General features: G+C 45.3%; 1 protein-coding gene across 1 annotated transcript in view; it reads left to right on the forward strand.

Moving 5' to 3' along the window:
• LOC138296834 (exportin-5-like) overlaps positions 1 to 14,540 on the forward strand; it is a 723,294-nt gene that overhangs the window by 312,842 nt on the left and 395,912 nt on the right. Inside the window, exons 16-17 of the mRNA XM_069236301.1 lie at positions 4,788 to 4,877; positions 5,935 to 6,134. Of these exons, the coding sequence (XP_069092402.1) occupies positions 4,788 to 4,877; positions 5,935 to 6,134 (290 nt within the window). The remainder of the gene's footprint in view (positions 1 to 4,787; positions 4,878 to 5,934; positions 6,135 to 14,540) is intronic.

Below are 14,540 nucleotides of genomic sequence, written 5' to 3' on the forward strand. Positions count from 1 at the left end.
CATCTCTTGTCTTTCCCTTTCTATGGCTAGGATCTGTCTTTCCAAAGCCAATCTTTTGGCCATCCTGGCTAACTTGATGTCCTCTTCACTGGGATTATCCTCAGTGATTTCTGAGAGGTTGGTCCCTCCTGTGAGGGAAACAGCATCTCTGACTATTATGTTTGGAGACAGGGCTTGAGAAGCCCTGTTCTCCCTAGTTAGGACTGGTAGGGGGAATTTTTCCTCCAAGTCACTATCTTCATCCTCTTTGTTGCCATCCTCCGAGGGGTTGGCCTTTTCAAACTCTGCCAAAAGCTCCTGGAGCTGTAGTTTGGAAGGTCTGGGGCCCATTGCTATTTTCTTTATTTTACAGAGTGACCTTAGATCCCTCATCTTAAGATGGAGGTAAGAGGTGGTGTCGAGTTCCACCACATTCATATCTGTACTAGACATTATGCTTCTAAAAGTTGGAATACTTTTTAAGAATCTAAAACTAGTTCTAGGCTCTAATTCAAACTATCACAAGACTTTTAAACTCTAAAAGAAATGCTAACAGGGACTAACACAAGGCCCTAGCAGGACTTTTAAAAATTTAGAAAAATAGTTCAAATTGCAAAAATCAATTTCTAATGACAATTTTTGGAATTTGTCGTGTGATCAGGTACTGGCTGAGTAGTCCAGCAATTGCAAAGTCTTGTACCCCACCGCTGATCCACCAATGTAGGAAGTTGGCTCTGTATGCACTATTTCAAAGTAAGGAATAGTATGCACAGAGTCCAAGGGTTCCCCTTAGAGGTAAGATAGTGGCAAAAAGAGATAATACTAATGCTCTATTTTGTGGTAGTGTGGTCGAGCAGTAGGCTTATCAAAGGAGTAGTGTTAAGCATTTGTTGTACATACACACAGGCAATAAATGAGGAACACACACTCAAAGACAATTCCAGGCCAATAGGTTTTTGTATAGAAAAATATCTTTTCTTAGTTTATTTTAAGAACCACAGGTTCAAATTCTACATGTAATATCTCATTTGAAAGGTATTGCAGGTAAGTACTTTAGGAACTTTGAATAATCACAATAGCATATATACTTTTTACATAAAACACATTTAGCTGTTTTAAAAGTGGACACAGTGCAATTTTCACAGTTCCTGGGGGAGGTAAAATAATGTTAGTTCTTGCAGGTAAGTAAGCCACCTACGGGGTTCAGATTGGGGTCCAAGGTAGCCCACCGTTGGGGGTTCAGAGCAACCCCAAAGTCACCACACCAGCAGCTCCGGGCCGGTCAGGTGCAGAGTTCAAAGTGGTGCCCAAAACACATAGGCTTCAATGGAGAAGGGGGTGCCCCGGTTCCAGTCTGCCAGCAGGTAAGTACCCGCGTCTTCGGAGGGCAGACCAGAGGGGTTTTGTAGGGCACCGGGGGGGGACACAAGTCCACACAAAAAGTACACCCTCAGCAGCGCGGGGGCGGCCGGGTGCAGTGTGCAAACAAGCGTCGGGTTTGTAATAGGAATCAATGGGCGACAAAGGGGTCTCTTCAGCGGTACAGGCAGGCAAGGGGGGGGCTCCTCCTGGGGGGTTACTCCTGCACTGGAGTTCCGATCCTTCAGGTCCTGGGGGCTGCGGGTGCAGGGTCTTTTCCAGGCGTCGGGATTTCAGAGTCAGGCGGTCAGGGGGAGCCTCGGGAGTCCCTCTGCAGGCGTCGCTGTGGGGGCTCAGGGGGGACAACTTTGGTTACTCACAGTCTTGGAGTCGCCGGAGGGTCCTCCCTGAGGTGTTGGTTCTCCACCAGTCGAGTCGGGGTCGCCGGGTGCAGTGTTGCAAGTCTCACGCTTCTTGCGGGGATTGCAGGGGTCTTTAAATCTGCTCCTCTGGAAACAAAGTTGCAGTCTTTGTTGAACAGGGCCGCTGTCCTCGGGAGTTTCTTGGTCTTTTGGAAGCAGGGCAGTCCTCTGAGGATTCAGAGGTCGCTGGTCCTGGGGAAAGCGTCGCTGGAGCAGTTTTCTTCTGAAGGAGGGAGACAGGCCGGTAGGGCTGGGGCCAAAGCAGTTGGTGTCGTCTTCTTCTCTGTAGGGGTTTTTCAGCTCAGCAGTCCTCTTCTTCGTAAGTTGCAGGAATCTAAATTCTTAGGTTCAGTGGAGCCCTTAAATACTAAATTTAAGGGTGTGTTTAGGTCTGGGGGGTTAGTAGCCAATGGCTACTAGCCCTGAGGGTGGGTACACCCTCTTTGTGCCTCCTCCCAAGGGGAGGGGGGTCACATTCCTATCCCTATTGGGGGAATCCTCCATCTGCAAGATGGAGGATTTCTAAAAGTCAGTCACCTCCGCTCAGGACGCCTTAGGGGCTGGCCTGACTGGCCAGTGACGACTCCTTGTTATTCTCATTATTTCCTCCGGCCTTGCTGCCAAAAGTGGGGCCGTGGCCGGAGGGGGCGGGCAACTCCACTAGCTGGAGTGCCCTGTAGGGCTGGAACAAAGGGGGTGAGCCTTTGAGGCTCACCGCCAGGTGTTACAGCTCCTGCCTGGGGGAGGTAATAGCATCTCCACCCAGTGCAGGCTTTGTTACTGGCCACAGAGTGACAAAGGCACTCTCCCCATGTGGCCAGCAACATGTCTCGAGTGTGGCAGGCTGCTAAAACCAGTCAGCCTACACAGATAGCCGGTTAAGTTTCAGGGGGCACCTCTAAGATGCCCTCTGGGGTGTATTTCACAATAAAATGTACACTGGCATCAGTGTGCATTTATTGTGCTGAGAAGTTTGATTCCAAACTTCCCAGTTTTCAGTGTAGCCATTATGGTGCTGTGGAGTTCGTGTTTGCCAGACTCCCAGACCATATACTCTTATGGCTACCCTGCACTTACAATGTCTAAGGTTTGGCTTAGACACTGTAGGGGCACAGTGCTCATGCACTGGTGCCCTCACCTATGGTATAGTGCACCCTGCCTTAGGGCTGCAAGGCCTGCTAGAGGGGTGACTTATCTATGCTGCATAGGCAGTGTGAGGTTGGCATGGCACCCTGAGGGGAGTGCCATGTCGACTTACACACTGCTTGACAGGTGAGGACAAAACGAGTATGTGCTGAGTGAGGGGTCCCCAGGGTGGCATAAGATATGCTGCAGCCCTTAGAGACCTTCCCTGGCATCAGGGCCCTTGGTACCAGGGGTACCAGCTACAAGGGACTTACCTGGATGCCAGGGTGTGCCAGTTGTGTAAAACAAAAGTACAGGTTAGGGAAAGAACACTGGTGCTGGGGCCTGGTTAGCAGGCCTCAGCACACATTCAATTCAAAACATAGCATCAGCATAGGCAAAAAGTCAGGGGGTAACCATGCCAAGGAGGCATTTCCTTGCAGAGGGTCTGTAAGATTGTGTTGAGCTCATGTAAGCCTTGATGTTCGTTTTTTTTTTTTTTTTTTTTTTTTAATTTATTTATTTTTTTCCTAAATATTTTTATAGTGTTTTTTTATTTTATTTTTTTAATATATAACAAAACGAACATAAGCACATGTCCAAAGCATAACACAAGGCGGCGCAAGAAGCAGTGGTACACCAAATAATGTCCCATGATAGAATATCATCAATTTAAGGTTTTACAGGGGGGCAATATCCTGCACATGGGCACAACCACTTAGGCAGTTCGGGATATCAGCACCAAGTAGGCATCTCTGCATTTGCATCATCTTGGGAATCAAGGTCATAGTATTTAATCCGGCCACCCCATATCTTATGAAATTTCCGAGGGCATCCTCTGCTAATATATAGCGCCCGCTTTGCCACCATATGTAAATCCATCCCTCGCTTCCATTCTGGTATAGTTTGTGCCTCAGGGGCCCCTCAGTACCTGGCCAGGTCTCTTTTGGCAATCAACAGGCCTAAATTACAAAACAGCAGTTTCATCAGCTGAGGTCTGCATCATTTGGGATACCTAATGAGATATATTTAGGGTTATCTAATAGCGTAGCCTGAAGTACCTTCCCTAATTCTAAGAGTAATTTTTGCCAGAAGGGGCGTATGACTGGGCAGGTCCAAAGCGTGTGAAATAAATTCCCCCTGCATCGCAGACAGTCTTACGATGCAGCCCTCTCGATTTTGTATAGACGTGCTCCTTCAAAAAAGCCTTGATATTCTTAGTCATCTGTACTGGAGCTTCCATTGTTAATAGATTATCAACCGAATGTCTTAAGTTTTTTTCTTTTCTTTTTTTCTTTTTTGTCAGCTCATTTCTCTTCCCTTTATATAATTTCTGCTTTTATATGTGATATTCTAAATGGAAGGAAATGTAATAGGGACCGAGTTATGTAAGTCAAGGAGTCGAGGTCTTGATCATGTGTCAATGTGTTGTTCTCTTACGGGCATCCTAGTGGTATGAAATTATGGGAGCAATGAAGAGCACGTTTTGGAGGGGTGTTAAATGCTAAGATCTATCCAAGACCCTAAGATGATCGCTAGTGAAATAGTTATTTAAACCCGGTAAAGACACTGATCCCTATTGGGCAGATTCAACCAGTCTTGCGTTTAAAAGCTGCATTATTTTAAGGTAATATATAGTAATGCATCTTTTTATTAATCTTTGAGCAATGTAATTTGCATTTACATCTAGTAAAATACTGTTGAAATAGGCTATAGCCTCAATACAGCAAAGAAATGCTTGAAAGCTGTTTGTCCTATTCTGTTTTTGTTGTGTATGTAAATATACTTCATGACCCTTGCATTGCTTGAAATGAATATTTTATTCTGAAATGCTGACTCAAGTTAATGTGGTTTCGAATCTATTTGTTTAATGCTTATTTATTATGTGATTTTAATTCACAGGGTGCCAGACCGAAAGCAGTACAAAATGCAAGAAGACATGCCTGCTCTTGCATTAAAGAATTGTGTCTGAACAATGCGGAACTTGTCTTGGTGAGTTAGCCTAAAATGATTTTAGTCTAAAGTCTTTAGCAGGAATTACAGTGGACCTGCCACAATACTGACTATTAAAGAGCAAATCCAGGAATGAACATTTTGCATTAAAAGCTTTATTACAAGTGCCTCACAAACCTTGATTCTAGCGCAGATTCTAATTTGTACGAGAATATGTATTCTGGCTTGCATTCTGCTCGAACACATCTGAAATGTTTCCCTTTCCAGGGAAATCCTGGTTTAACCTGAAAGGGAAAACTGCTTAGAAAGAGGTTAAACATGGTCTAATTGGGTGTGAATTCCAGTAGCTCATTATTGCTCCTTCCAAGAAGGAAAACCCCAAGTGATACACTTGATTGCTGACCCAGTGAATACCATGCATCACAGTATCTGTGTTTTTCTAGTGTACCAATAGCATCAGGGACTGTGCAGTTTTCTTAATGAGCCTTGACATAGTTAAAAAGTATTAATATAAAAATGTTTAAGCTTTTCTTGAAAACAGATATCTTGACTATCTAAACTCTTTTCAAACTGTTTTTGTTACTAAGTTAGTTTAAGCTTGGGTTTCTAGAAGCTATTGGAATGCTTTGTTAACCCTTTGACTAAACTCCTGCAGTAATCTATCTTTTCTGTCATGTGATCATCATTCATATTTAGAAACAAAAAATTCCTCTGCCTTAATGTGGTACCTTGACACAGTCTTACTAGTTGCATTATACACATTTTAGAGATACAGGTCTTTATGCCCAGTGCTACTTGAACTTGTTACTAAGCAATTAAACACCTTAACAAGTAATTAACACTCATAACCATCTTAGTAGTTCACAGCGCAGAAATCTTCATTGCTGGTCTAAAAGGCTGTTATTATTTAATCTGGCCAATGTACAATTTTAAATGAATAAAAGTGTCTTTATTTCTATGTCTGGAAATGAGCCAATCTGGTATGACCTCATAATTGAGGCCTTACATACGCTATTGCAGTTGGACTGCCAGCTTAAATGATGGTCTGCTAGCCCCTTCCTGTTACAAATTCTGACTTTCTGTCTCTTCTTTTCAGCCAAATCTTGAGGTTTTATTTAACCAGGTAAAGCAAATGCTGGGAAATGAGCTGATGCTAACACCAATGGAAAAAAGCACCTTAATGGAAGCATTGATCTCCGTTAGCAACGAGTTGAAGGACCATGACGCACAGAGAGAGTTCTTGGAAGAGCTCATATCACCAGTAGTCTCAATCTGGCTGTCAGATGGAATGACTAAGTATGAGGTTTATGTATTATGACAAATATACTCTAATTTATGGAGTTGCTGTTGTTGGTTTATATGTTCTATTGATATGTTATCCACGATCAGGGCATAAGGAGGGTATAGCAGGAGGGCAGTAGAAGTAGATGAACAGCACACCAAAGTCAATTCCCATTTCAGGTCCATTCCCATTTTCTTTTGAATGGGGATATACTAATGTGGTCTTTATATTATGAAGATTATTTGAAGAATTATTATTTAAAAAGTCTTACATGGGTGCCTTATGCAGCACTTCACTGATGGTGAAGTCTCCCTACACAGTATAACTGCAAGTGTTAAATCATTGCCACCTACATTAATATTTGAGAGTCAGATGCCTTCCAATCTCTAAGATAATATAAAAGTTTATCAGACATTCCATTGTGAGAGTCCAGTAGTATTTTTGAATGTGTGCGGAAGCTTCATATCTGTGTATGTGCTATGGCTAGAAATCAGTTGTTTTTCGCTGCTGACCTAAAACAAAAAAAGGAGGGACAGGGAGGAGCTCTGTGACCTGGCCTGAGGATTGACTCTGGCAATGCTGGAGCCTCCTGCTATTAAATTCCTTTAAATAATTGAGTAAATGCCCTCGAAAGAGAGACAAACTGAGGGGATCCGGACCGACACTAGAGTACTCATGCGGAAGGATGAAAAACTATCAGATAAAAGATTAGAAAATACAATCAAGGTCTAATACAGACTTAAAACTATAGATTCCTTACCTTTTGAATATTCTCAGGCATCAGAGAGGATTGAAAACATTTTTCAGCAGTACTTCTGCATGGCTCTGCACTGACGTGCTCCACTCCGGAAATGACATGCATGGCCTATATAGGCAAAACTGCTGGGCTTTGGCTTCAGTTTCTTTCTTCTCACCCCACCAGTCAAACATCTGTAGTTACCTCTTGCCTTTTTGAGAGACTCTCTAACTCACAATGTTGGAATTGTGGAAGAAATATGTCCCCTCTAAAACAGGCATTAAACACTATATGGACTGTCGCTAGCAGATATCTGTGACAGATCCCCATCAGTGTGCTTGTGGTGGAGTCAAAATCCAAGGCCTGCAGTGACTTTGCATTGATGAATCTGAAGGCCATACAGAACTATGAGACGAAACTGTCACCAAGCACTGCAAGATTCCACATCGTGACCGGTCCATGTCCGAGAGTTAGTTCCGTTCCTGAGTCATTGGATTCAACCCCAAGGCCAATCATTGTTGCGCTCCAAATGTTAAGGTAAGTCGAAGAAGAAACTTAAAAAGCCCTAGTGTGACTCTGCCCCTTCCAGCCACTCTCATTCTCCAGAGAAGGCGCAAGTTTGTAGCCATGCCTTTCAATCTTGCGCCCAGTGACCTGGCACATCCAGAATTTCTGTGGCTGTTTTAAACACGGAGGCAAGTCAAAGAGTTCCACAAAGTCCTGCTCAGACTCTTCACATCCCCTCCATCTGGCGAACCTGCAGGCCTCAAAGAGCCAAGAGGCTCCTCATGTGGGATACTGCTGGCAGGGTCATCCTTGATGCCCGTTGGGCCCTCTGATATCGGGCTCCCCCAGGGCCACTCTCGAGGCAGGTTCATGGTGTAACAATGCCGATGCCAGAAAACGAGGTGCCCATTGTGCTGTCCAAGTCAGTCAGCGATGCTGTGACCTCCACTGAGGCGATGCTTGGTTTCCGTCAAACCACAATCTGCGGTTGACATTTTTCCTCTACCGGGATGATCCCAGACTTTCCATTATTTGTTGGGCACTAATTTGGACAATGATTATAACACATGTGACAAGCTTGACCAACCCTACCAAGAAGAGAATTGGTATGATGACCTTCAGGAGGCCAGTGGCCTTCATACCGCTCCTATTTCTGCCCTTCTCACACTCCCAGGGCCTTCCCCCTCTAGAGAATGCTTCCTTTGCAGTGGTCATGTGGGAGAGCATCCAAAGCTATTGACCTTTAACTTTCCACCCTTGCTGTCAAAAACAATATTTTCAATGAGGTTCTGCAACTGGGCTAAACCACTACTCAGCCCCTTGTACCTTTTAATGATGCAGTAACTGATACCCTTTTAGGGGCATGGGTTAAGGCTGGTTCTGGCCCCATAATCACAAGATATCACCGACCTGCCCTGGATGACTCTGCATTTTTGTCTCCACAACCCTCTGCAGAGAGCTTACTGGTGCAGGTGTCTAAAAGCTGGACAATCCGAAACACTTTTCTGACTACTCGCCTTGAAGGGGAATTCAAACGGGTGGAGGCCTTTAGGAAAAAATAATTTCCTTTACCAATTTTTCCCTCTGTTTCATCAATGTAGGTTGCCTGCAGGGCTGCCACTTCCATGTTCTTTGTCACTCATTGGCTCAAGTCCTCCGAGTGTCCCAGAAGACCTTCGTCCTGTTCTGTTCAAGCAATACAGGATGATCGGGACATGGCCAAGTTCACAATTCGTTGTATCCTAGACACCAGTGATTCCATCTGGCAAGCTATTGGCACTAGCATCTCCATTCCCCACACTGGGGCCTTCTTTCTGCTGAAAGTTGTCATGCCCTTCCATGTATCAGTCACCTGGTTTACTTTTTACACCACCCCCCCACCCCCAAAAAAGAGCATTGAGTGTACAAAAGAGTTCCAGGCAGACAATCAACTCCTTGTTGGTTATGTGGGTACGAAGAAAGGTTGAGCGGTGCTGAAATGGACTATCTCCAGATGGGTCGTACTCTGCATTAAGATTCTGCTGTGCACTGGCCAAGAAGCAACCACCTGAAGTTTTGCATGATCATTCTACCAGAGCTACAGCCGCAGCCACTGCATTAGTACAGAGGTCCATTTCTTGATACCTGTCAGGTTGCGACATGGGCATCTCTCCACATGTTCACCAAACACTACTGCCCTGTCAGGTCCATGGGGATGGGCATTTTGCCTGTTCATTCCTGCAGTACTTTCTAATATGATTTTAGTTTGCAGACCCTCCTCCAGGGATGGTATTGCTTTATTCAAAAGTGAGGAATCTGCAAGTAGAAGTCTCCATTAGATGAACAAGTTACTTACCTTCGGTAATGCCTTATCTGGTAGAGACAATTCTAGTCTCATATTCCTTACCAATCTGTCGTATGACTTTTACCATGGGGAGGGGCTAAGACTGCTGGTACTTGGGTGGCAGCACCACCATATGTGGGTGACTGAGTTCTCCCCTCACTGGTTGATAACTTTAGGCCTGACTACTTAGGCCAGCTAGCAGCACCTCACCCATACCCAAAAAGTAAAGGTGATTTGTGGCAGCGTCAAGCACATGATATTCGGACTCCTCAGGCAAGACGTGGTTGGCAGATCTTACCCCTTTCTCTCATTAGCACAAGTCTCACACAAGCAAAGGTAAACAAAGACAAAGGACAGTTTTCAATGTATTGATTGAAAGGACTGCATTCTACGATAAACATGAGCTGCGATTATTAGGATGATGAAGCTATCACAGTGCTGAGTGTAACCAATAGTGAGAAACAATAAAAAGTCCCAGCATCCTGCAATAAACAGGTCTACAGGTTCCTACCTATACTTCTTAGCATCTGTGTGAGAGCATAGCAGTGATGGCCCCTTCTGCTCATACTAGTCCCTGGAAGGAACTCCCAACCTGTGGTGAAATGTGTTTTTGACCACTGACTTTGTGTTGCACCACTTTGCACCTGGATTAGCTGTTTAATGTTCACCAGTTACAGACAACATTTTGTATTCAGTTTATCTGCCTATTGACTTTATCGTAGCATTAGACACTGCCATGTTAAAGCTGACTGTACTTTTCCACATTGTAAACTGTGCATTCTGTCTTGTTTTTGTGCTTTTTCTCACCAAGGGCTTTGGTTTATAAGGAAGTACTCAGACGGTAGGGAACTGCCTTGTTTGATTTGACACCTTGTGATTGTGGCCAAACCCCGTGTTATTTTCAAAGCATAGCTAAACTACTTTTTTCCAGAAAGCTCCTTTTCGTCTTTTGATATAAAAAGACCCAGTGAGAGAGTGAGTGGCCTCAATCAGGATTCTTTACGTCGGATGCATGATTTCTGTCCTGTGAGGGTGGAGATCTCTTTCTCTTTCGCAGTAGAATAGGGTCATAGTCATGTTGGCATGAGAAAGATGAAGAGCTTGGCAGTCTCTACGGTGATGAATTTTTACTTGATTATTTGCTTTGCATTCTAGTATAATATAAATACATATATTTGTAGCGTACATTGCAGTGGAGAATCATTTTGGTATATTTTCCTTTCATTGCTGTGACTATTTTTGAAAGTGTGCTTTCAACATGTTAATATCCTTTTAGGAACCTCGTGGTGAAATAATAATAAATGTCTTCTTTGAACTGAGAAGTACATTCCAGAGATTTTTTTGTCCGCTCGGTCATTAGTGAAAGCAAAACACACCCCGACACAAGAAAACGGGGTCTGTCTGTCATATCCTCGGCTGTAGAGACAGGGCTGAAGTCAGCAAAGTTGCAATGAAGTGGCACACAGAATAGGATGGCTCCTCTGGCTGGAATGACCTCTCTAAACTCTTTTGCCTGGTGGTGTTTTTATAATAAAACATGGTCTATTCTAAGAACAGACCTGACGTCATAATTCATATAAGTGTTGAAGGCTGGTTCCGTACTCTTGTGGTAGGAATACTAGATAAACTATCACACACAGCCCTAGGCAGAGGCACAGCACAAAATGTCTTGCAAAGGAACTAATCAACACTTTCGCAGAATAGTACCTGATTAGAAAAATAAAACATCCCCACTAGAAACAAGTTATCGTTAAATTAATTATAATGAATATATGGAATAAAAGCGAGTAACTAGGTAAAAGGGCACAGGTCTTAAGTAAAATAAGTGTGCACAAGCAAGGCGCTAAAACAAACCCACAACACCCTCCCCATTGTCGGGACAAGAGTGCAGGGTCTAAGCACTAAAATAAACTACACTTAAGATTACAATACTAAACGCCTACATATATATATATATATATATATATATATATATATATATATATATATATATATGAGATAATATCAAAGTTGACAAACGAATCAGGCAAAAGACAGACCAAATTAAAAGGACAGTTTAGAAATTAACAATTGTAGGAGAATGCCACTGTTTGCATGGTCACCCCTCACATTTTGCCTAGTGTTCATTCCAGCTTTGATTGGAAGTGTACTGTGACCCTGCCAACCAGGCCCCAGCACCTGTGTTCTTTCCCTAAAACTGTACCTTTGTTTCCACAATTGGCACAGCCCTGTCACACAGTTAAGTCCCTTGTAAAAGGTACCCCTGGTACCAAGGGCCCTGTGGCCATGAAAGGTCCCTAACGGCTGCAGCATGTATTATGCCACCCTGGGGGACTCCTCACTCAGTACATGCACACTGCATTGCAAGTTGTGTGTGCTAGTGGGGAGAAAAGACAAAGTGGACATGACACTCTCCTCAGTGCGCCATGCCCACAAAGCACTGCCTGTGGCATAGGTAAGTCACCCCTCAAGCAGGCCTTACAGCCCTCAGGCAGGGTGCACTATACCACAGGTTAGGGTATAGCTCCATGAGCACTATGCCCCTAGAGTGTCTAGGTCAGTTCTTAGACATTGTAAGTGCAGGGTAGCCAGTCTGACTATATGGTCTAGGAGTTTCATTATGAACTCCACAGCACCATAATGGCTACACTGAATACTGGGAAGTTTGGTATCAAACTTCTCAGCACAATAAACTCACACCTGATGCCAGTGTGGGATTTATTGAAACATGCACACAGAGGGCATCTTAGAGATGCCACCTGTATGTTAGCCCAACTGCTAGTGCAAGGCTGACCGTTCTGTGCCACCCTGCCACTTGCAGGTGAGTTTCTGACCACATGGGGTGAGTACCCTTGTGCACTCTGTGATCAGAAACAAAGCCTGTCCTGGGTAGAGGTGCTTCACACCACCCCCTGCAAGAACTGTAGCACCTGGCGGTGAGCCTCAAAGGCTCAAGCCAGGTGTTCTAGTGCCCCAAGGCACTCCAGCTAGTGGAGATGCCCGCCCCCACTTTTGGCAGCAAGTCTGGAGGGATAATGAGAAAAACAAGGAGTCTTCCCCCCCCTCAAGCCAGGACCACCCCTAAGGTGTCCAGAGCTGAAGTGACCCCCTCTTTGAGAAATCCTCTATCTTGCTTTGGAGAATTAGGACCAGAGGGAGTGAGCACAAGGAGGGTGTAGCCACCCTCGGGGACAGTAGTCATTGGCTACTGCCTTCTGACCCTAACACACCACCTAAATTTAGTATTTAGTTGCGACCCTGTAGGAAGTTGGCTCTGTAAATACTATTTCAAAGTAAGAAATAGTGTGCAGAAAGTCCAAGGGTTCCCCTTAGAGGTAAGATAGTGGCAAAAAGAGAGAATTCTAATGCTCTTTTTTGTGGTAGTGTGGTTGAGCAGTAGGCTTATCCGAGGGTAGTGTTAAGCATTTGTTGTACACACACAGGCAATAAATGAGGAACACACACTCAAAGACTTACTCCAGGCCAATAGGTTTTTATATAGAAAAATATATTTTCTTATTTTAAGAACCACAGGTTCAAGATTTACAAACAGTACTTTAAATGAAAGGTATTTCACTCAGGTATTCTAGGAACTTTGAATTATCACAATAGCATGTACAGTGTTGACAAAAATGGCAATAAGCTATTTTAAAAGTGGACACAGTGCAAAAATCAACTGTTCCTGGGGGAGGTAAATAAATGTTAAGTTCATAGGTAAGTAAACCACTTACAGGGTTCAAAGTTGGGTCCAAGGTAGCCCACCATTGGGGGTTCAAGGCAACCCCAAAGTTACACACCAGCAGCTCAGGGCCGGTCAGGTGCAGAGGTCAAAGTGGTGTCCAAAACACATAGGCTTCAATGGAAATAGGGGTGCCCCGGTTCCAGTCTGCCAGCAGGTAAGTACCCGCAACTTCGGAGGGCAGACCAGGGGGGTTTTGTAGGGCACCGGGGGGGACACAAGCAGGCACAAGACAGTACACCCTCAGCGGCACAGGGGAGGCCGGGTGTAGAGTGCAAACAGGCGTCGGATTTCAGTAGGAATCCTCGGGATAGCCACCACCTGGGCTAGGCAGAGGGTCGCCTGGGGTGTCGCTCCTGCACTGGAGTTCGGTTCCTTCAGGTCCTGGGGCTGCAGGTGCAGTGTGGTTTCCAGGCGTCAGGTTCCTTGAAGCAGGCAGTCGCGGTCAGGGGGAGCTTCTTGATTTCCTCTGCAGGCGTCGCTGGAGTGGGGCTCAGGGGGGGTCAACTCTGGCTACTCATGGGCTCCCAGTTGCCGGGAAGTCCTCCCTGTATTGTTAGTTTTCCGCAGGTCGAGCCAGGGGCATCGGGTGCAGAGTGGAAAGTCTTGTGCTTCTGGCGGGAAACGTGATCTTTAAAAGTTGCTTTTTTGTTGCAGAAAGTTGCAGTTTGTTGAGCAGGGCCGCTGTTCTCAGGAGCTTCTTGGTCCTTTAGATACAGGGTAGTCCTCTGTAGCTTCAGAGGTCGCTGGACCCTGTTGGCTGCGTCACTGTTGCAGTTTTCATCGAAGAAGGGAGCAAGGCCGGTGGGGCTGGGGCCAAACCAGTTGTCGTCTCCGTCTTCACTGCAGGGCTTCAGGTAGGCAGTCCTTCTTCTTTAGGTTGCAGGAATCTATCTTCCTCGGTTCTGGGAGCCCCTAAATACTCAACTTAGGGGTGTGTTTAGGTCTGGGAGGACAGTAGCCAATGGCTACTGGCCCTGGGGGTGGCTACACCCTCTTTGTGCCTCCTCCCTGTGGGGAGGGGGGCACATCCCTAATCCTATTGGGGGAATCCTCCATCTGCAAGGTGGAGGATTTCTAAAAGTCAGTCACCTCAGCTCAGGACACCTTAGGGGCTGTCCTGACTGGGGAGTGACTCCTCCTTGTCCAGCCTTGCTGCCAAAAGTGGGGGCAGTGGCCGGAGGGGTGGGCATCTCCACTAGCTGGGATGCCCTGTGGCGCTGTAACAAAGGGGGTGAACCTTTGAGGCTCACCACCAGGTGTTAAAGTTCCTTCAGGGGGAGGTGAGAAGCACCTCCACCCAGTACAGGCTTTGTTCCTGGCCACATAGTGACAAAGGCACTCTCCCCATGTGGCCAGCAACATGTCTGGTGTGTGGCAGGCTGGCAAAAACTAGTCAGCCTACACTGGAAGTCTGGTATGTTTTCAGGGGGCATCTCTAAGATGCCCTCTGGGTGTATTTCACAATAAAGTGCACACTGGCATCAGTGTGCATTTATTGTGCTGAGAAGTTTGATACCAAACTTCCCAGTTTTCAGTGTAGCCGTTATGGTGCTGTGGAGTTCGTGTATGACAGACTCCCAGGCTGTATACTCTTATGACTACCCTGCACTTAC

Source organism: Pleurodeles waltl, chromosome 5 (genome assembly GCF_031143425.1).
Source record: "Pleurodeles waltl isolate 20211129_DDA chromosome 5, aPleWal1.hap1.20221129, whole genome shotgun sequence".
Lineage (NCBI taxonomy): Eukaryota > Metazoa > Chordata > Amphibia > Caudata > Salamandridae > Pleurodeles > Pleurodeles waltl.